At 41.6% G+C, this 22,871-nt stretch overlaps 1 protein-coding gene across 12 annotated transcripts; it reads left to right on the plus strand.

Moving 5' to 3' along the window:
* Positions 1-1,309: 1,309 nt before the first annotated feature.
* On the plus strand, positions 1,310-21,394 carry ENDOV (endonuclease V). 12 transcript variants are annotated; one of them, XR_003370856.2, is made up of 11 exons: positions 1,310-1,649; positions 3,437-3,608; positions 4,049-4,183; positions 5,158-5,197; positions 5,700-5,812; positions 6,539-6,607; positions 7,517-7,645; positions 16,764-16,840; positions 17,401-17,462; positions 17,589-17,789; positions 20,959-21,394. XR_003370856.2 is itself a non-coding variant. In XM_026667264.2 (11 exons), the coding sequence occupies exons 1-9, from the start codon at positions 1,591-1,593 to the stop codon at positions 17,459-17,461; spliced, it is 855 nt and encodes a 284-aa protein (XP_026523049.1). In that variant the 5' UTR covers positions 1,310-1,590; the 3' UTR covers position 17,462; positions 17,589-17,602; positions 20,959-21,394. The 12 variants fall into 12 exon arrangements, 11 of the variants coding, with proteins under 11 accessions (XP_026523049.1, XP_026523050.1, XP_087812096.1 ...); XM_026667264.2 differs by having other exon boundaries at positions 17,589-17,602; XM_026667265.2 differs by lacking the exon at positions 17,589-17,789.
* Positions 21,395-22,871: the final 1,477 nt, after the last annotated feature.

Raw genomic sequence — 22,871 nt, forward strand, 5'->3', positions numbered from 1 at the left:
CTCTCTTCATACTCTACATAAATGACCTCTGTGATCATATTAAGAGCAATTGCGTTCTTTTTAGCTGATGATGTAAAGCTGTTCAATACCACAGACAATACTGCTACCCTACAAAAAGATCTTGACTATGTATCAGAATGGTCAAACAAATGGCAACTTCAAATCTCAACAAATAAATGCTCTGTCTTACATATTGGCAAAAAAAATCAGAAAATAAAATACAAGCTGAATAGTCAAGATCTTGTTGATGACCCAAGCTCTGTAAAGGACCTTGGAATACTCACCTCTAATGATCTAAGTGCTAGAGCCCACTGCAACTACATAGCCAAAAAGGCATTAAGAGTTGTTAACCTAATCCTACGTAGCTTTTTCTCTGGTAATATCACACTACTAACCAGAGCATACAAAACATTTGCTAGACCAATACTCGAATACAGTTCATCAGTCTGGAACCCACATTACGTATCTGATATTAGCACAATTGAGAAAGTCCAGAAATATTTCACAAGAAGAGTTCTCCACTCCTCTACCTGTTGTAGAATACCTTATGCCACCAGACTTGAAATTCTAGAACTAGAAAACCTTGAATTACGCCGTGTTCGGTCTGATTTAAGCATGGTATATAAAATTATACATTGCAATGTCCTACCTGTCAATGAATACTTCAGCTTCAACCATAACAACACAAGAGCACACAATAGATACAAACTCAAAGTTAACCGCACCAAACTTGATTGCAGGAAATACGACTTCAGCAATAGAGTGGTCAATGTCTGGAATACTCTACCCGACTCTGTAGTTTCTTCCCCAAACCCCAAAAACTTTAACCTTAGACTGTCTACTATTGACCTCACCCCTTTCCTAAGAGGTCTGTAGGGGGCGTGCATAAGCGCACCAACGTGCCTACCGTCCCTGTCCTATTGTTTCTCTTATTCTTTTATTTTTCTTATATGTACCCATTTCATGTATTCACAACTATGTATACACTTATACTTATTATCTTGTAAACAATTGGCAAATCAAATAAATAAATAAATAAAAAATAAATAAAATGGGGAAGATATTGCTCTTCATATATTCTAATGGCAATTTCTCCTTTCATTTTAATTAATGAGAGTGGAATCTTCATTTGTTTCCTCAACCAACTTTAATTACACGTAGCTATCGCTCGAGAATGGGTGTTATTTCTGGATCTATTCACAAGCGCTGGTTTATTGCAAAGCCACTAGTTAAACTAGAACTGCCACATCTGGGCTAAATCTGGAAGATAAGACATACAAAACCACTCCGTTGCCATCTAGTCGTGGGGGTTTTTGCAGCCCAGATCTGGCAGCCTTAAGTAAGCGCGTAACACGGCGGGAGCGGGGCTGTGGACGCTCTCAGTCGAAAACGCTGAGGATCGTAGCTGCCGCTATGGACGGAGCAGAGCCAGTCCTCGGATCCCGAGCCAGCCCGGTCGCTCATCCCTCCGCCCTTTGGTGCAAACAGGAAGCCAAAGGGACAGACGGAGGCCGAGCGCTGCAATCGTGCGGCGAACCCTGCGGGAGGAACCCCAGGAAGTAGAAAAAACCCAGGGTGCGGAGGGACGCCATGGCGGACGGGACGGGAACAAGGGAGGAAGAAGGGGAGACTTTGCGGCGCTGGGAACGGTAAAAATGCCAGCCGGGGGGAAACCAGGGTTACAGAAGATTTCGGGGAGGTCTTCCTGCCACCGGGGAAGCTGGGATTTGTATTTCTTTTGAGCTGCTGGGTCTTAGCCTCGCCTCCTGAGTCCTTCGTGGCCAAAGAGCGAGGGAAGGGCGCCTGCCTCCGGGCGCCCCCTGCCTGGCGGGTTGAGAACGGGAGGGAAGCGTTGGGTTCTCGGGAGCGGGAATCGCGATAAGTTAAAACCCCCCAGCCTAGAAGGGAAGCTGCTGGAGGCCGCTGGCCTGAGCTGAAAGGGTCTCCCTTCTAGACGAGAATGCTAGCAGCCCGGAGCCTGCAGATGAGATGATGTGGTGCCTCCTTCCCCGAATTGGGGCTGCGGGTCTAGACATCGTCAGCTGCGTTTCCCCGGTTTCTCTGCTAGGCCGGGGGGGGGGGTGTCTCCAACCTTGGCAACTTTAAGACTTGTGGACTTCAGCTCCCAGAATTCCTCAGCTAGCATGACTGGCAGGGGGATTCTGGGAGTTGAAGTCCACAAGTCTTAAAGTTGTCAAGGGTTAGAGACCCCTATACTAGGGCCAAGCTGTGATCTTGATTCAAAGGCTAAAAAAAGGAAGGGGAGCCTGATCTGGAAGAAGCCCTCGTGTCACAGGAGCACATCTTTTCCTGTCTTTCTCCCTTTGAAGTCCAGATCACCACACAGCCCTGCTTTAAATTTAATGACATTAATCCACCATTTGAAAAGGGTCCTTCAATCCATCAACATTCGCCATCAACGTGGAAGCACAAATCAGTAAAAATCAGAAGCTGGAGCAGAACTTCTTTGGAGAAAAATATAGTGCAGGTAGAATCTTTCAGCATAGAACAAAGTATTTGGGGTAGAGAATCAGGATCACAACATGATCTGATACAGAATTAGTGAAAAGGGAGAAGTGCCTCTGTTGCACAGTCCTGGAAGCTCAGATCATTCCATGAACACTAGAGAAGATAGAAAATGTTAGAAACCACTGTAGGATACTTAAAATAAGATCTCGGATGCTGAGCTCTCCCATTCCTGTTAGTCTCAATAAGTAGGCGGAAGGTCACAAGTTTTCCATATTTGGAGACCCCCCAACCTACCCCAGGATCCCTGTTTATGAATTGATCAGTGGGATTATTACCACCAGGACATTAGAGATATGTTAGCCCCAGTATAAGAGGCAATATGCTTCTACCAGTGGTGGGATTCAAATTTTTTTACTACCAGTTCTGTGGGCGTGGCAGAGAAAGGATAATGTAAAATCTTCAGTCAGAGGTGGTATTTGCCGGTTCTTCGAACTACTCAAAATGTCCGCTACCGGTTCTCCAGAACTGGTCAGAACCTGCTGAATATACCACCTCTGGCTTCCACATACCAGTTATTAGTCAACTTGGGCAGGATATTGGGTTTGTTTCTTGTGGAATCCCCACATCTGGTCAACCACAGTGGGATCTGAATATTGTATTTGACAGATTGCCATATTCATGTGTCTTTTTTATGTTCTTCAGTGGATTAGTGGTGGAGGCAAGGAATAGGGTCATTTCTTAAGTTCTTTGAAACTGATAAACATTCATAATTATCCATTTGAGAAAAAATCTTTTTCAAAAAATTCAGAATAGTTCAATATTCTATTCTGGAAGCATAATTTGGTTTACATATATGTATCCCTCTCTTTTTTCAATTTCTACCACTTTTTATATCACCCATAGTGATTTTTGCCTTAAATGATGCTAGGAACTGGCAGGTTTTATCTAGTCCTATTGTATTCTGTAGTCAACAAATCCAGATGAAAGAAGATGTGATTGAACAAGACACAGAGGAATGGCAGAGCAATTTCTCCTTTGCTGGACTGGAAAGAGTTGGAGGAATGGATTTGTCTTATCTCAAAGAAGATGCCACACGTGCCTGTGCTTCATTGGTGGTGCTCAGCTACCCAGAACTTGAGGTAACAAAGATAAATACCAAAGACATAACAAGGAATTTTTTAAACATCTAGGATTAATATATTAAGAAGACTGAAACTCCCAAGTTTCCAAAAGTTTGACTATCTCCCTTAGTAACTTCAATTTCCTTGCTTAATATTTTAAGTAAATACTTAAATAAATATTTATTTACTTATCATTTTAAAGCACTCTCTAGAACTGAAGGGATCAATCTGGTATTGCAATGATAGTAGATGCCTGTATCTGTTCTCACTTTACATTTGCAAACACATGAGAAGGTTACATTTGAACCCCCTTATTTGTTTGGGGCATGACAAATGGCAACTGGGAGCTCCATTCAGTTCAAGGGTTGTGGTTGACCACTTCTGACCTAAATGACCTTGAAAATGTTAGTCTTCTGCTCCTTAGCCAAAATGTCACTTTTTCTTCTGTTTTATCATAGGTCCTTTACGAAGACTGCTATGTGGTGGCTGTGAATGCCCCCTATGTGGCAGGATTCCTGGCTTTCCGAGAAGTCCCTTTTTTATTGGAGGCTGTACAGCGGCTGGAGACACAGAAGCCTGGCCTCAAGCCCCAGGTGGGAAAGTTTTTGTCAATGAAAGGAGTGCTGCTGCTTTATGCCAAGGATATATTTCATACAGCATTCCCCTCCTTCAAAGAACTAATAACCAGGGCTTCAAGACTTCTGACCCCTAGCATTTCGAAACTTAGAACCTGTGGATATGGATGTTCCCTTTAGGTATCCATGACTGTTTTTCTTTTACTTGAAGGACAGAAATCCTAAGAACCTCTCTGTGATGCAGCTCCGGTGGCCTAGAGGTGGAGCTCTCGCCTCACAATTGGGAGGCTGTGAGTTCAATCCTAGGAAGAGGCTAATATTTGGAATAGACTCTCCTGCTTGAGCAAGGGGATGGACTAGATGACCTCCAAGGAGTTATTGACCTTCCAACTCTGTTATTCTATGGTTCTATGATCTTTCTCTTCAGACCCAAAAGGACAGCTGCTCAAACCTAGTTTAAAACCCTCTTTTGAGTCATCCTGTCAGAATAAAAAGCACCGTTCCTGAAACAGCTAGAGAGGCTTCATTTTAAGAAATTGTGAAAGGCCCTAGCTCACCAAGACAGCACAATTCGAGTCCCCCAGCAGCTTTTCTCTCCTAAAACAGATGCAAAAAAGGGATACTTGGAACTAAAGCACCCTGCAAATGTGATGGGATGACAAGTCCCACGATTCCCAGTCTGGACAGCCATAACTTGCATTGGCTTGAGAATGATAATATTTATATATATCTGATCTCGAAAGAGGACAAATAATGCCCTTGCTGTATTCAGACCCAATAATGTTTTTAGTGACAGATTTTGTGACTAGGTTTCGCTTCTTTCTTACTTGCGGAAAATAGGGAAGGTGGCCACCAAGGGTATTTGCCTGCTTTTTTGAAACTTTGTTTATGCAAACCAACATAGGCAACACTGACACCTCCATAAATGAAAAAGCTTCCCACTGTATTGCCTATTATTGAAGTACTCCTTTGTGTGGGGGGGTTTCCCCTAGGTGCTTCTTGTAGATGGAAATGGCATCCTGCACCACAGAGGTAAGTTTCCTGGCCCTTCCTTGCTACTAAATCCATTAGATTTACTGTACTGTAAATTTGCATGTAGATTTAAAGTAAATCCTTGAGATTTACTTCCCATCTCTAAGATGTTTAGAGCATGCCTTGAATATGCCAGCGTGGGGAGTCACTAGTTGATTTCTCATTACTGTAGTGTTTGTAGAGCTCTTGGGGAAGAAGGGGCAAACAAAATAATTCCATCTCCTCTTCGTAGGCTGTACTAGCCTTCTTGCTGACAGTAAGTGAAAAGGCTGTCCTCCCCCCACATCCAAAGGGAACAGCAGAGTAACTGGAAGGCATTTTGGTGAACATCAAGAAATGCATAGCAAGGTTGACAGCAGCCTTATGTCCTTTGTGGCTTGCCCTTCCTTTGGGAGTTTGTTCAAAAATAAAGTAGTGCCAGATTTTCTCTTCACAACAAAATTGAAACTTTTCTTACCAGTTTTTTCTCCAACATCATCTCCTCCTGCGTTATATTCAACAGGTTTTGGCGTTGCCTGCCATCTTGGTGTTCTCACAGGTCTTCCCTGTATTGGTGTAGCCAAAAATCTCTTGCAGGTTGAAGGTTTGGCCAATGATGAGCTTCACAAGAAACAAGTAAGTGTTGAAATGTGTGAAATACATTTCACACTTTTAATTTCAAACAGTAGGGGGGATGTTAGAAGAACATCTTGTCAAAATTGGAGAAGCTGATATGTACAAATAGCTGTTCTGGGTTTTTCCCCCCATTTAAAGTGGGGAGATGATGGCAACCTACAGGATGAAATAAGTTCAGACTGATTGACAATGAATTATGTAGTGACCAAGATGCACTGCTCACTGTGTGTTTAAAAAACCACAGTTAACCATACCTTCCTGCTGTGTGTGTGTCTTGACACATGGTCTTGACACATGAAAATTACTGCAAGGGAAGCCAGATTTCTATGCATATAACCTTTAAAGGAGAATTTCAGCCAAGCTATTTTGGTTTCAGACTTTTATTCAGAGATGTCCTGTATAGCTTTGGCCCCCAACATTTTGTACACCAGGGACTGGTTTCCACAGACCCGAGGGAATATGGTTTTGCATGCTGCCTACATTATATGGATGTGGCTTCGCTTGTTTGCACAGCCTGGTTGTGGGTATGCTACGGACTGGTGCCAGTTCGGACTGAGGGTTGGGGACCTCTGCTGTACAGAACAGCAATGGAAAAAGAAACACTGATACTCTCTTTTTTATTTTTACAGAAAAGGCTACAGTTTAGGAATTAATCTTGAATTGGTCCGATTACTTCATCGGTCCCAACACATCTGCTGTAGTAAAAAAAATTTCTCCATATTCCAGATTCAAGATCTTCAGGCAGGAGGAGATGCATTCCCACTGACAAGTACCTCTGGGAAAATCTTGGGTATGGTAAGCATTTTTGGGAAGGCAGTGTCTGTCTATTGGAAGTGGAAAGAGTCTGAAGAAATGAGTGCAGTAAAAAAGAAAGATCAATTTATCCTCAGTCACTGAAGCAGTCTTTGATCATTGTCTTAAGTATCAGACATTGGGGTGATTATAGAAAACTGATTAATAAATATGAGTGAGTGAATAAATGAATGAATGGATGCTACATATTCACCTTTTTCTTTCTTCCATTTCAAAATCTAGCTTCTCCTTCCATTGTCTAGCTAGAATTTTCCACAGAGCTATTTTGTTAAATAGAAGTGACACCTAGCAGGGAAAAAGAGAAGGAAAAACAGAACTCAGTGTTTTCCTGTTGGTACGAAGTGTACCATATGCAGATGCACATACACCATGCACATACACATTGCCTTTGTAAAGTCCAAAAGGGGCGTTTTCAAACGCCAACTGGACTTTGTTTTTCATTGAAGACTTTTGGCTTCTCCTCCAAGAAGCTTCTTCAGTTCTGACTGAATGGTGGAAGATGGAAGGATTTATGTTCTTTGCAGTCATCTGGTCATTAGCACTCTTTCTGAGAGTTGTTGAGGCCACATGGAAGTTTATCTGTGCCCTCAGCGTCACTTGGATAGTGTAAATGGGTGTGGAACCTTCTTGAAACTGCTGAAAGGACTGAAGAAGCTTCTTGGATGAGAAGCAAAACATCTTCAAGGAAAAGCAAAGTCCAGTTGCCTTTTGAAAAAACACCTTTGGAACAACCAGGACCTCTATGGAAATTTTGCCTACTTAAGGGTTCAATAAATATATATGTCTGATGTTTATATGGCTCCTACCCCATTTTGCTTGTTCATTCATGTTCTTTGGACGTTGCACAGTTTGCATGTATCTAGCAGTTATCTCTGTTTCTTATCTGCCCAGGCCTTGCGTAGCTGTGCCAAGTGTACAAAACCTATATACATCTCAGTCGGCCACAAGATAAGTCTATTATCGGCTATGCGCCTGGTCCATTCTTGTTGCAAGTATCGGATTCCTGAGCCCATCCGGCAGGTATGAGCAGAATGTGCATTTAGAGCGCTGATACTGGCAACCTCAAGCTAAGCAACTTGGTCAACACTCTGAATGTTTGGACTTCAATTCCCAAAGTTCCTAACTAATGATGGCCATTGCTAGGAATTCTAGGAGCAGAAGTCCATTCATCTAGAGCAGGGGTGTCAAACTCAGTTTCATTGAGGGCCGCATCAGGGCCAGAGGTGATATTCAGCAGGTTCTGACCAGTTCTGGAGAACCGGTAGCGGAAATTTTGAGTAGTTTGGAGAATCGGTGGTAACCTTCCCACAGGAGTGGGGTGAGAATGAAGATTTTACAGTATCCTTCCCCTGCCATGCCCACCAAGCCACACCCACCAAGCCATGCCACAGAACCGGTAGTAAAAATTTTTGAATCCCACCACTAATCAGGGTTGTGTTGGATCTTGGGAGGCTGAGGTGGGCATGGCCAGCTCGACGTCACCTGTGGTGGTCTGAGCGCTCTGTCAGCGAAAATGGGCTCCCAAGCTCCATTTTCGGCTGCAACAACCTTCTACAACCCTCTGCCAGCAAAAACGGAGCTCGGGAGGGCCGCATGCGAGCTCTGTTTTTGCTGGCAGAGGCACTGCGGGCTGGTCCTTCACTGTTTCCAGGGCAGCCCCATGGGCCAGATCTAAGCACCCTGCGGGCTGAATCTGGCCTGTAGGCCTTGAGTTTGACACCCTAATCTAGAGGACACCCTGGTTAGAAGAGGCTAGAAAGCTAGATGAGGGCTATGTGATCTGAGCTCTGCTCTATCAGATCGTTTTGAACTTCATTTATTTTACTATAATACTTCACCAAATACTTCTGAAAAGTCATAAATAGGGGGGAAAGTTGACAGAAATCCTATTGTTTAATTTCAACATTCTGTCTCCTGAAAATGTGCAAATAAATCATTTTAGGGCTTGATTTAGAAATGTAGAAAATGACATTGTTCAACTAGGACTACATAAGCAATTATGCAGTTTGACTGAGGTCCTGAATTAGAAGCAATATCTAATCATTTCCACCTTTGGGCTTCCTACTGATTGAAAACCAGCAATAGATTGAACATTTTTAATTTTAAATAAATGTATATGAAATTTACATTTATATCAGACTCTTCCAAAGAGTTGAAACTTGCCCAGTTTTAGAGAAATTGAAAAAGGAATTTTAAATTTTAGGTTTTAAAAAGGAACATTTCCTTGTTAAACCTAAAATTTACCCTGGATCTGCAGAATTGGTATGTATCTGTTCCATTTTGGGGGATCCAGGTAATCCCTTTTTGAAAAAAAAATCTCTAAAATGTTTGGGTTAAGAAGCCGAGATGTATTATCTGTGAATAAGCACCCCATATTTAAACAAAAAACTCTATACAACTAATTCCTGGATCACATAGCTTGCACAGTGAATAGGAACTGCTGGTCCAACTATATTGCTGATCCTCCCAGGACTCTGCAGGCTACAGAGATTGCTGAGACAGAATGCAGCCAGTGGATGGCAGTGCTGGATCACCATTTATGTACCTTGAGGCAGAGTTTGAGCAAGGGGAGATTTTAGCACAAAACGCGTGGGCCACAGACTTGCCAAGAAGCTAGCCTTGAAAGTTGCAACCATGCCTTCAATATGTGCACCTGTGGCAAAGAAAAGCTCAAGCAGAGCAGTTTGACAGGGATGTTCTAATGGAAGGTACCATTCCTAATGTCAGAGTGCTCAGATTTATGAGCCATTGATAAGCCACTGTACCCATGTCAGCATCTTCTTAAATGCTAGCTTCATTCTAAGCTCCGAAGAGAGAATCCATCTGAACCCCTTATAGCAGGGCTTCCCAATCCCTGATCCTTGGACAGGCACCGGTCTGTGGCATTCCAGAAACCGGGCCGTGAAAACAAACAAAGCCCCATCCGCAGGATGTAGGTAGCACATGAAATCACGTCCCTTCCAGTCCACAGAAAAACCTCTCTCCATGGAACCGGTCCCAAAAGGTTGGGGGCCACTGCCTTATAGGTCCCAGCACAAAATAGTTTTGGGGAAACAAAAATCAGTATGTTGAGATGTTCTCCTCTTGAGCTGAAGCGTATTTTAGATGGGGAAAACGTCAAGTAATCTAGTTGTAGCAGAAAGGCACAATACAATACGCCACAAGATGACAGCAAAAAGTTAAGATTTTCTGCATCTCTTTACTTCCATTATTGGTCATCTGGATTTTTGCAACTCGGATCTGGTTGTCTTGTGTTTGATCAGCCCTTGACCACCGCTTGCATTTTTGTTCGTGGTGCAGTCCATAAAAGTGTGGCTCAATGGTAGATGACTCAATGATTTATGCTTGGCATGCAGAAGTGTCAGCTTCATTCCCCACCATCTTCAGATAAGGTCAATAAAATGCATGCAGGAAACCCTTGAGAGCAGTGTTGATGGTACCAAGCTGGGAAACCAGCTGATTGAGTCAGTATCGGACAGCTTCCCATGTTCCTTTCCCACACACCTTCATAAGAAGTCCTGAACAAATAACTCAATAACTTAGCGCCGAAATTATGATCCATGCATGGTTCTTGATAGTTAATGCCTCCAGCAGAAGCCATAAGTATTCAAGAGAGTCAGTGTTTGCATGCCTTTTTATGGAAGAAATATTTCATGTGCCAAAACTGACGTTAGTCACCCAGTAATGTTCCTTTTGATGTGAATATCTCCACTGTAACACAGACCCAACTCTGTGCCCTGCTTGCTCCCATCCTTATTCTCTTCCTTTGCTGCAGCATGTCTTGCATTTCACAGCCCATTAGCATCTTCATGCTGCCACTCCCACTTTCCTCTCTGGGGAAAGTCAGGCTGCAGCCCAAAAGTGGAGAAAAGCTTACACTAAGAAGAGGTGCCTCCCAGCCCTGGGATAATAGCAATAACACATGATAGAAGTCATAAGTCTGCCATCTTTTTGCAACCAAAGCACTTGCTTTCGGCATCTGACCAGCCTGATGTTTTCTATTTTTTCATACTCCTGGCATAATCCCCAGTCTCTAATGCCACTGCTAGCCTACTCCAAAAATAGACGCGAACTTGAGGGGATTATTAAGGCAACATGACCCACCTTATTGATTAGCCTCTTGGGTTAATAAGCTAGATTAAGCCGTCTTAGCACAACGTTAGGAGTGAAACGATGCTACAGTCTAAGAGGACACTTTGCTCTTCCCTTTCCCTGCCATGGAAGCAAAATGAGGGTAGCTGTGGATGCTGAAAGTGGCATTAATAATGTTTGATGAAGAAGCAGGAAAATGAAACAAGGCATTTTATTGAAAGGTGCCGGAATGTTCAGCATTGCGATTCCTTGGATATTGAACAGGGGTTGGATTCTACCAGTTTGGACCAGTTCTATAGAACCAGTTGTTAAGATTCTGTGCAGTTCGGAGAACCGGCAAATTGTGCCCCTGGCTGCCCTGCCCCGCCCCTCTCTATCTGTCCCTCCCCTCCTTGCCCAGTCAGTCCTTATCACGCATGCGCCACATCGCGCATATGCCCAACATCGCTGACTGTATTGTCCCCCGCCCAGTCACTCGTTAAGGTTTTTCTTTTTTTCTTTTCCTCCTGACGATCAGCTGTTATGATGATCAACTGTGCCGGGATCCCCCTCGCTGTCTTACTGCTTCACCCAGGAGGTTTCCCTGAGGCCCAGGAGGCAAAAGGGGGCACGTGGAGGGAGTGTACTGCGTGCCCCCCACGCTCCATTTTTTTTGCCTTTTTGGGCCTCAGGGAAGCTTCCTGGGTGCAAAAATGCTCCCCTGGAGGCTTCCCTGAGGCCCAGGAGACCCAAATACAGAGTGCGGGGGGGTGGGGGGGTTTGCTGCAAAAAAAAAGCCACGCCCACAGAACCGGTTGTTAAAAAAAATGAATCCCACCCCTGATATTGAACCAATTGCATACTTAGCCATTTCAATCTCTGAGGCACAACATTCATGACTGAGAACCCAGTCTTTGGTCAAACAGAAATAGTTATTTGCTAACTAGTTTTTTTAAAAAAAATTACTTATGGGAGAGAGATTTTCCTCTAATGTAAGACTCGGATCTTAAGCCATATTTATTTTCATCCAAAACTGATTATATTTTGTTTTTAATTATCTCAAATATAATTTTATGAAGAATTTTAATTACAGTCATAAAACCTGATACAAACTAAACTTAGACAAAGAGAAGAGAATGGAAAGAAAGAATAAAAGGTGCAATAAAAGAGAAAAAGAAAAAGAAAAGAGAATATAATAAAGAAAAAAGAGGAACATATAGAGAAAAGACTTCCAACCTTCATCACCACAAGTATAACAACTCTTCAAAACTTAAACAGACATCTCTTCATCCCATAGTCCGTCCTTTAACTATAAACAAATCCATAAAACATCAACTTTTCAATCTTGGTGTCAACAAAAAGTCCATAAAGGGTTGCCAGAACACCATAACAAAATATTTTAACCTTGATCAAATAAAGCAACTATATATTTCTTCATTTTGCTTCTTACAATCTTAACCTTTAATTCAATCCAAAATTGTCATAGGATTTTTTTTTTCAGTTCTTTATACAGTCTTACATATTTCTTTAACAAGCCTCTTTTCTAAATCCATATGAACATATTTTCCATATCATTTTCTTGGTGAATCATTTGTATTTTCCTTTCAAGTTTCAAAATTTCCTTTCAATTTTCAAGTTTCAAAATTTTGGCCAGTTTCTATTGTATATCCAGTAACATATTATTTTCCAAATCATTATCTTGGGCTATCATTTGTGGTTCCATATTTTCTGCTTTATTTTATCCCATAAAATTTTTCTCACATCTTTCATTCCTCCATTAACATGTTTTAGTCTATCCATAGAAGTGTATCATTACTGACAGTTGATATTATTAACTTCTGACTCCTTTCTTCAAAGATTTCCTTTAATATTAACATTTGTTATAATGTTTTGTATCATTCTGTAAGTCTCAGGATTAACTGACATCAGTGGTTGTATTTTTTCTTCTGCTTAAAATGTTTATTCCCCTCCAATGTCCAGTTTCTAAAATCATCACTTATCTTTTATTATTGACTTGCCATTGCAGGATAACAAAATCTATTCATTTCCTACGAGAAGTTGTTTATTTTTTTATAGATAAATCATAAACCTTATTTTCCAGTATTGTAAATTTACCTAGACCCTCAATCTGTTCATAACTATCTTAGATTAAAATCTTATTTAGCTTTGCACTTTATTTCAAATTCTTTAAGTTCTAAAAGTTGTAAATATTTTTATTTTGTTCAACATTGAAAATAAACTCATCAGATGAAGATTTTTTTAAACCCATCTCTAGATCTAGTTCTAGAGTAATTAATAAGCAATTTCTGACAAATTAAAAAGTGAGGTTAGCAAACTTAGTGCTCTTTAAAAGTCTCCACCTCGGTTGGGAGCAGAAGGGCCAATCCCATTGTCTTCTGATGCTCAAACCCATGAAAATTGGCTGTCCTGTGGTCTCCTTGCCAGGAGCAGCCATCTGGAGCCAATATGGGTAATATTCTTTTTTATCATAGAGGTTCCAAGGAATTGGCATGCTCACCAGTTCCTTGGTCTTTGTTGCAGATGTCATCTCTGCTTTTGCAGAGCCATCTTCAGTTTTTAATTATCTAAAATTTTATTTCCAATGTTTGGGTTATTAACATGTTTTGCAGGTGCTTTTAAAGTAGAAAAGTAGGCTGAAATATGTACTAAACAAACAGCTAAATGGCATTTAATTATGTCGGCAATGACTGGCTTTTAGCTTCTCTTATTGCCAGTAATTGTTAGCTCGAGCCATTTGTATTCAACAGTTTTTGCCTTATAGAATTTGTTGGTATGGAGCCAAACGATGTAAATTAATTTTGTTAAGCAGATCTAAAACAAATTAATTTGTCATAACAAATGTATCTAAATGTTCAAAACCCCATTCATTTCACAAAAGATGGGCATGCAAGATGCCTTTTGTGTCTCTGGCTCCGTTCATGACATATGCAAGCTTTTATGCTACAGAAAGTTATTCATCCGCTCCCTAACACTGGAAGCTTGAATCATTATGTACCAATAGTGGATTATTCCTATCTGTTCTTTCATATAGTATAGTTAACATAATAGGTTAAAACAGTAATGCCATTCTAGATCCTGTAAGACTGCAGTTCCTATCACCATTGGCAGTCCAGAGCAGGAGTGTCAAACTCAAGGCCCAGAGGCCGGATCTGGCCCACGGGGTGCTTAGATTTGGCCCACGGGGCTGCCCTGGAAGCACTGAAAGAGCAGCCCATGGTGCCTCTGCCAGTGAAAATGGAGCTTGCAAGGGCTGTGGCCCTACCGAGCTCCATTTTCACTGGCAAAGGGTTGCAGGAGGCTGTTGCAGCCGAATACAGAGCGGGGAAACTTGTTTTCGCTGGCACAGTGCTCGGGCCACCACAGGTGCCCCCAACACGAGTGATGTCGAGCTGGCCATGCCCATTTTGGCCCCCAAGGTCAAACACAACCCTGATGCGGCCCTCAATGAAATCAAGTTTGACACCCCTGGTCTAGAGGGCTCATTGATTCAGTGTCCCTCAACCAAATGATTTAATATTTGATGCCAGCCTGCATCTCTCCCATTCCCCCCATTGTTCCCCATTTTGTGATATATCAGATGGCAGCCTGAAATTCATAATCTCTGTTGAGTACTTGTAAAGTGTCCTGGTTCTTTGGAAAGTGAAATAAAAGTTTGGCTGAGAAGACATACATTAAATAGACACAAGGATCTTTGTTCAACAAATAAAAGGCAGTGCAGTTGTAAGAAGGTTGTATCCACTTGAAAAGAAAGTTCACAGGTGATTTGGAGCTAGTCTAGGGATTCTAGGTCTGGGCTGAAAAAAATAAATAAAAACCAACCTCTGCATACTGCTACTTGGCTGCAATCTAGTGGTTGCTCAGATTTCTGCAGCCCAGATTTGGTAGTCCTAGGATAGTTATTTTCATTCAGCCTGGTCATTCTTGCATATTTGTTGTAATAATATCACTGGAATAAAGAATACGCACCTTGAAAAAGAAAGATGAATGGCATTTAAACTTAAAAGGAATTTTAAAGTTTATCAAAGGAAGGGCTATTAGTGCTGTGGTTAATGGAAGGCTGCTTTGGAACACTACACGTGACCATTGACTGACTACCTGTCCATCCATCTCACAAAAAATAGAGAAAGGCATTGCAAAATGAAGAATATGAAAATATTAGGTAAGAGCTGCTGAAGATAGAATGTACAGCGGAATTGAAGAAAGCAGCCAAAGGGTAAGGGACCTGTGAAGGAGTGCTCACATAAGAAGTTAAGTCAATGAGAGAACAGGAGTAACCAAAGGTGAATGCCAATACGTCTGGAGCTCCATGATTTTTTACATCAGGTTAATTTCATACCTAGGTATTCCTTGTTGCTACTCCAGTTAAATTGGCTTGAGGAAGAAGTTCTCAATTAGATCCTGTTCTGAGGCTATGGCAGGCTTGAGAAACCTGACTGTGTGTGTGTGTGTGTACATTTTGTCCTCTTTTCCCTCTGTTTGCTGTGATCATTCGCCAGAGTAGCTCGGTATTTCTAGATCACCCTCCCTCTTTCAAGGCATGTTAGTCTATGATGACAAAAATCAGGAGGACTACAACTTTTATTAAAAGGCTTTGGTGACAGTGAAGTGATGACATGAGTGCAACTCACAAAATTTTAATGCCCTTTAACAAAATTTGTTAATCTGAGAAGATACTACTAGACGTCCTGATTTTCTTTCCCATCCTGCCAGTTGTCAGATGCATTGTACTTCCATTCCTGTTGCCAGCAGACTGATGAGTCTGGGAACTCTCGTTCATCTGCAAAATACGTTCTGTGAGGACCTGTTACGTCCCATTGAGGTGAATCGTTTTAAATTCAGACAGCTGTCGAATTTCTTGAACCTTCTCATCCTTTACCCAGATCCACTGCAAGTTTAATTCTACCAGATGCCAAAGCTGTCACCCAATTTGGTTTTGTTCCAGAATTTGGCAGCAATTCTATCAGAGGTGGTATTCAGCAGGTTCTGACCAGTTCTGGAGAACCGGTAGTGGAAATTTTGAGTAGTCCGGAAACCAGCAAATACCGCCTCTGACTGGAGATTTTACAGTACCTTCCCCTGCCACGCCCACCAAGCCATGCCCACAGAACCGGTAGTGAAAAAAATTGAATCCCACCATTGAATTCTATAGAGAAATGTATTGAAAGACCCAATCCTACAAAAGAAAGCATTAACACGTTTATTTCCTTTGCTGTGAAGAATGTAGGTAGCATTTGGCAGCCCTTATCAAACTGCTCAGTTTGTGTTGAATGGAATAAAATGTACATTGTTTGAAAGAGGCAGCTTGGCATTCCCTTGCTTCTTCTTTCTCTCTCAAAAAGAAGCACAGTGGAACTGGTTTGGATTGCGATCGTAATGTGGCCTGTATAAGAAGCTATCAGTTATAAGCTTTTCTCCTCTTGATGCAGGCCCAGCCTAGTTCCCAAACTCTTAAATGAAAATCTGCTATTTAGTAGATATTTTAGCACTGTAAATTAGAGACGCTACCGTAAAAAAAATGAAAGCTTTCCTCATCCTGATGTTGGTAGTTTTGTTCCAGTCAGATGTCCTTACTTTTAGGTAAAGAAAAGAAGTGTGGTTGCTAACCACATTTTTAAAGTATTATATACAGTAGTTTGACTCATAGTCCGACTCAGAATAAACTTCTTACATTTCCACGACCACAACTGAAAAATAATATTAGCCAGGTGAGCCTTTGGTCTAATCCAACGTGGGTTTTCTTATAAATTATTTGCAAGCTTTTGACCAGTGGTGAGCAGAAGAGGCTCATTTTCTTCTCAGTCCCAAAATATATCATGAAGGTAACCCTCAATTCTCTTTGGGATAGAAGCAGCATTGTGATTGGCTGAAATCTGACTAGGACTGAGAATTGTGAGGTGATTCCCCCCCCACCAAGATACAGTAATGTCAGAGCCCAGCAGCTCTGTCTCTTCTGCCTCCTCCCACTCTCCTGGAATCCTAGAAATTGTCACTTGCACCAGTCAATCTAATTAATCTCTTATTATTTTCCTCTTGGCCCTGACTATAGGCAGATATAAGATCCAGAGAATACATCCGGAAACATATGGAGGTCAATACTGCTGTGCCCCTTCCTCAGCTAGAGAGGTAGGTGTTTATATGGCTAGAAAGCTATATATGTCCACCCACCCCCCTCCCCAGCCAATGTGCTTTTTAAATGCTCTTTGGGAATGGCATTAAAGTAGCTTCCAGGGTCTATGCTGTTCCGCTGGACCAGCTATTTCAGGCAGAGCCTCATACGTCTCTGCAAATTACATGGTTTCCCAAAATGTTTGAATTAGATTTGCTACAACCTTGAGATGATCACAAAACATATTCATATCTTGGAGCAAAAGTGCCGTTTTGGCAGCATAGGTGCCAAAGATGATATGTATGTTCTGGAAGAGTTGCACATCACCTTTGCTGTGATACATCCAGAGTTATTCCAGGAAAGTGACATTTTATTCTTAGAAATCAGTCTTCCAATGAGTAGCACTAACTTATAAGGAAGGAAAGTTAAAAAAAAGAAGAAGTGGAATTTAAGATCCAGCCTCTACCAGTGGATTGGGATAACATTCTCCGCATTTGCATAATTGCATCCCAACATCTAATGCCAGCGCATAGATTTTCGTCATGACACATGTTTGATCACTTGCTTCCTTCTTTAGAGGCCAAGATCTGGAAAGTGTCAGATTGGGGGAAGCTGACAAAAATGAAGGCAAGGACTGAGGTATGATTGTTCCAGGGCAGGTCCTTAAGTTGGGACAATTTCTCATTCCAAACTTTATACTTTCTTTTTTTTTTTTTTTGGTCATCTTAGTTTGACCCTGTCCTGTTTTGTATCCTTCTTTCCTAGAGCTAATCACAAAGGTGAGCTTTCATCTCTAAGGCCACCATCCTGAGAAGAGAATGTGGCAATTTCCATCTATTCAACAAAGCACTGCCCAGAGATCAAAGACAGTCAAGAGAAGCTCTTTCAAGTACTTTCATCCAGGGATTTGCCAACTGCATTTTGGAGCAAGAAATATTGTCCTAACAGAGCAGGCCTGGGCTTTAGGTGAACACAAAAGGCAAACAAAATGACCTAGATGAGTAGTGATCTAAGGCAGTGACAGTGGTGGGCAGGTTGCCCTGTGCAGCTGTCAAATTACTTTCCTGCAGGGCAGAGAATCTTGGGCGAATTCTTCAGGGAGGACTTCTATTTTTGTCTGCCATCTGCTCCATTCCTTATCCTGAAGTTTCCTTTCAGGACAGTGAAAATCCTGAAACTTAGGATAGCTTCCCCAATTTTGGTCCTTTCCAGGTGTGCAGCCTGGGAATTCTGGTGGTTGAGGGCCAATGTATTCTGGAAGGGAATAAATTATGTGCCAGTTTAATGGTCATAGGCTCGGCTTGACCCCTGTAAGCAAAAAATACATTTCCTAACACTGCATTACATATTGACTGGAGACATTGAACACTGACTGTGGTATGGTGTTTTATTTTTAATGATTGGGAAATGCTGTTTTCTGCTTATTTCACTTACCCTATTTGTACACTGCACACTTCCAGCTGAGCTACCTTGTGGCAGTGTATGTGCATCTATGATGATGGGGAGTATATACTGGTTTTAATAGGTTGAGTAGCGTGAATTATTCACAAAAATTTGCTCAATTTTCCTGCCTTGAAACAGATGCTGGTTAAACCTGCTATTGAGCTAGAAAAGAGTTTGAGTTATCCTTGAAATCAGTAAGTTGACCTTGGTGAATTGGCTGTGACAAGTTGGCCACAGTGAGTTGTCCCATTCCCTACTGAACAAGCACAGTAATTGTCCCGATGCCTCACTGTCCATCCTTGTGTTGTTCCTCTCTGCCTGGGATGGTGGGAATGCTGGGCAACTGCTAGTTCTCAGATCTGTCTCATCTGCCCAATTCTTGTCTCTCTTCCCCGAGAGCAGGTACTCATCAGTGCCAGAAATAAGTAGCTTGTTTCTAGGTTACGCACTCCAAGAGTTCTAATTTCAGAGAAGGAGTAAGTTGTTTCGCAGGGTTTCTGTTCTCTAGTACCATCTTTTACTGTGTTGCATCAACTGTGCAACAGTTTCACAGTAGAGGAGAGAGAGTCTGAATTAACACAACTTTGGTCAGGCCAGTGATAAGGCTAGTGAAGAAATCAAACCTGTTTACTAAAGGAAAAGTCCTGAGTTCAATGGCACTTATTAGAAAGTCAGCAGGCTACAGCTTCTGTTCCCTGAGGTATTCTAGCATCCACCTAGAAGTGCAGAAACCTGCTGTAGAAACACTTTCTGTCGATAAACAATCTCCAAAAACTGCTTTCCTGGAGATACTGAAAACACTGCTCAATTAATTAATTAGCTACCAGAGAGTCTGTTAATGAGCTTTTCAAATTTTCCTGCATTTGTTGGCAGCTTTAAGGGGTTTTATTCTTCTTCCCCTCTCCAGGATAAATGAAAACAGTCTCTGAACATTAATGCAGCATCAAGAATGTGGTTCAATATATTTTTTTCAAGTTATAATTCAATGTAAATTTTAATCCTTTACTCCACATATTTTCCCATTGATCAAGCATTACATTCAAGTTTTCCCCCGCTTACAGTGCATTCAGAAAGTGTTCAGACCACCTTCATTTTTGTTAATTTTGTTATGCTGCAGCCAGATTTTACAGTTGTTGAAATTCATTTTTTTCTCATTAATCTATACTCAGTATTCCATAATAACAAGGTGAAAACAGAATTTTAGAAATGTCTAAATTTATTGAAAACAACAAACTGAAATATCACAAAGGACATAAGTATTCAGGCCCTTTGCAACAACACTTGAAATTTAGTTCTGATGCCTCCCATTTCTCTTGATCATTGCTGACATGTTTCCATACCTTGATTGAAGTTCACCTGTGGTAAATTAAATTGATTGGACATGATTTGGAAAGGCACATATCTGCCTATAGAAGGCTTCACAGCTGACAGTGCATATTGTAGCACAGCAAAAGCTATGAAGTCAACTGCTTGCAGAGCTCAGAGACAGAATTATTGCAAGGCATAGATCTGGGGAAGGCTGCAATAAAATTTCTGCTGCACTGAAGATTCCTAAGAGCATAGTGGCCTCCATAATTCTCAAATGGCACAACCAGTACTTTTCCGAGAGCTGGTCACTCGGTCAAACTGAGCAATCGGTGGAGAAGGGCCTAGGTAAAAGAGGTGACCAAGAACCCCAATGTCACTCTGACTGAGCTCTATAGATTCTGTGTAGGGATGGGATAGAGTTCCAGAAGGACAACCATCACTGCAACCCTCCACCAATCTGGGCTTTATGGCAGAATGGCTAGACCTCTTCTCAGTGCAAAACACATGAAAGCCCGCTTGGAGTTCGCGAAAAAGCATCCGAAGGACTCAGACTATGAGGAACAAGATTCTCTGGTCTGATGAAGATTGAACTGTTTGGCCTCAACTCTAAACATTATGTCTGGAGGAAACCAGGCACTACTCATCACCTGCCCAATATTATCCTTACAGTGAAGCATGGTGATTGCAGCATTCTGTGGGGGATATTTTTCAGCAGGGACTGGGAGACTAATCAGAGTTGAGGGAAACCTGAATAGAGCAAAGTACAGGGATATCCTCAATGAAAACCTGTCCCACAGCACTCAGGACCTCAGCCTGGCCGAAGGTTCACTTTTCAACATGACAATGATCCGAAGCACACGGCTAAGACAACACAGGAGTGGTTTAGGGACAACTCCGTGAATGTCCTAGAGTGGCCCAGCCAGAACCCTGATTTGAACCCTATTGAACATTTTCAGGAACCTGAAAATGGCTGCCCACAGACGGTCGCCATCCAACCTGACTGAGCTTGAGAGGAGTTGCAAGAAAGAATGGCAGAAGATCCCCCAATCCAGGTGTGCAAAGCTTGCCATGTCATACCCAAAAAAGACTTGAGGCTGTAATTGCTGCCAAAGGTGCTTCAACAAAGTACGGGGTGAAGGGTCTCAATAGTTAACGCCAATGTGATATTTCAGGTTTTTTATACAAGATTTATAGAATTTTTATAAGATGATGTACTATTGATACTTAGCAGCTGATAAATTGTCAAAAAAGTGTAAGGCATCTGAAGATACATTTTATTTTTAGTGGACATGTAAAAGTAACAATTATTGGGATCAGGTGTGTACCTTTATTTTGTGAATTCTTGGAATAAATGTGCTATTGAAACCAAAGATTTTTCTTTTAGGTTTTATGGATTGAAAAAAACCTGGGACTTTATATGATCAAAGCAGCAAGATTTTTATATGCACAGAGATGGAAGGATTTACAGATTCCTACAATGGAATAATGGATGGTGAAATTAATGGAGTTGGCAGAGCTGGCAAAATTGGCAACTTTGATGCAAGAAAGACTTGTTGCTACCTGGAAACCACTTTTGGATTGTTTGCTTGAAACTGAAAGAAATGAAACTTTTAATTGTGGGATTTGATTGTTACAACTGTTTATCAAAATATATGCTTAGATTTGTATAGGTACCAAAGAAAATTTGAAGTTTTCTATTTTTTTCTATTGTTCCTTTTTTACCCTCTAATCTTGTTTCAATCTTGACCTTTCCCGCCTATTTATTTTTCTGTTTTATATTTTATTCTTTGTTGAAACAATAAAATTTTGTAAATGAACAATGTGGCTCTATGTCCATACATAAACCAAGACCAAGATTCATAGGTTGTTTGCTAATCCTGGTAACCCTCCTTGGTTGAAATGCAGTGATTGCACACAAGAAAGCACTGCTGGGAGCCATTTGAAGGATGGACCCTTCAATGTACCAATCTTTGGTCACTTCTTAAGGCCGTTTCCCTTGCTTTGTGACAGGAAGCTGGTCTTTGTTTCTTGACATAAATGGAAGACCAGCTGACAAGCAATATGGTTTATGTGGAAATAAACCACCCCAAGGATGAGCCCACCATTTGGAATGATGGCCAGGGGGTGGAAGGAGTTCCTGAAATCAAAATCCAGTCTTTATTCTGAAACTGCTCTTTCAGAGGAAGCCCTAATTGACATCTAGGGTGGGTTTGATTAGGGACAGACATTTGGGATGTAAATAGTAAGAGCTTTTTCCTCAGACCTATGAAGAGAGTGAGACCAGGCATTTTCCCTTCTACAAGTTATACTATTAAGCTCAGTTTTTATTTGGTATTTAGCTGGAAGCTGTGTCAAACACACTCTCCGGTGAGCCTATCCATGTAATGCCAATGTGCATGTGCTTCCACAGACGGAGTCAACATTTGGGAAGAACATTTTGCACGTGGAATATCTACGGATGATTCATGCTCAGCTAAAATGAGAAGCTGAGTCGCACTCAGGGTGTGGAAATCGTGGTTTCAGTGTAGAAAAACATCTTGCATTTTTCTTTTTCTTTTTTTTTGTCTTTGGTGCAGCCACATGCCAAGCAACACATCTTGGTTTGTAATAGCCTAACGATAATTTAGAACGAGATAATATAAATTTAGGTGATTTAGAAACTAAGTTGATTTAAAAGTGAAATGCTGAAAATAAATCTTGACCGGTAATTGGGTAAATGATGGGTATGGGTATCCATGTATGAATAAGGTAGGGAAAATGTACTTGCTGGTATCTGTGATTTACTTGGACTGTAAAAAAAAAAAAGGTTGAAGGGCTATTAAGGAAATAAAGGAAGAAACGGATTCTTGGTGAGAAATGTTCTTAAATGCAGCATGTTAGTTAAGCACAAAGTTTGTCATCGTTTAGCTGGTGTAATGTGTGTCTGCCTTTTGCTTGAGGGTGTTTCCACCCCCCCACCCACAATCAAGTCATTCCAATGTCTGGCTTGTCCTCCCTCCCTCACTGTCTACGTGATTGTGATTGCTGCTGTCACTTTCACACCTCCCTGGGGAACAGATGCTGAGTTCCCAGCTCCCTATGGTCCCAGCAGATGGATGGAGAGAGGACTTTGTGTATTGGGTGGGTGTGTAGCTTGCGGAAGCCAACCATCTGCTCCCTTGTTTTATAGGAGGCTCCAAGGCCGGGGTTAAAACACAGGCTTATGAGGAGCTTTAAATCTTCCCTGCCAGATCCGTTGTGCCACCTGCAGCCTGTAGACAGTCAAATTTGGCCTCCAGCCGTCGATGCTGTAGTGGC

The sequence above is a fragment of the Notechis scutatus genome, chromosome 2 (assembly GCF_049901735.1).
Source record: "Notechis scutatus isolate UNSWTSFEM ecotype Mainland chromosome 2, rNotScu1.2, whole genome shotgun sequence".
Taxonomy (NCBI): domain Eukaryota; kingdom Metazoa; phylum Chordata; class Lepidosauria; order Squamata; family Elapidae; genus Notechis; species Notechis scutatus.

What these genes read in the sequence shown, in the direction of transcription:
- ENDOV (XM_026667264.2), top strand. Translation starts at nt 1,591, where the DNA reads ATGGCGGACGGGACGGGAACAAGGGAGGAAGAAGGGGAGACTTTGCGG. An exon ending in ACTTTGCGGCGCTGGGAACG is followed by an intron (nt 1,650 to 3,436) that starts GTAAAAATGCCA and finishes TGTATTCTGTAG; the next exon opens with TCAACAAATCCAGATGAAAG. An exon ending in TGGCATCCTGCACCACAGAG is followed by an intron (nt 5,198 to 5,699) that starts GTAAGTTTCCTG and finishes TATATTCAACAG; the next exon opens with GTTTTGGCGTTGCCTGCCAT.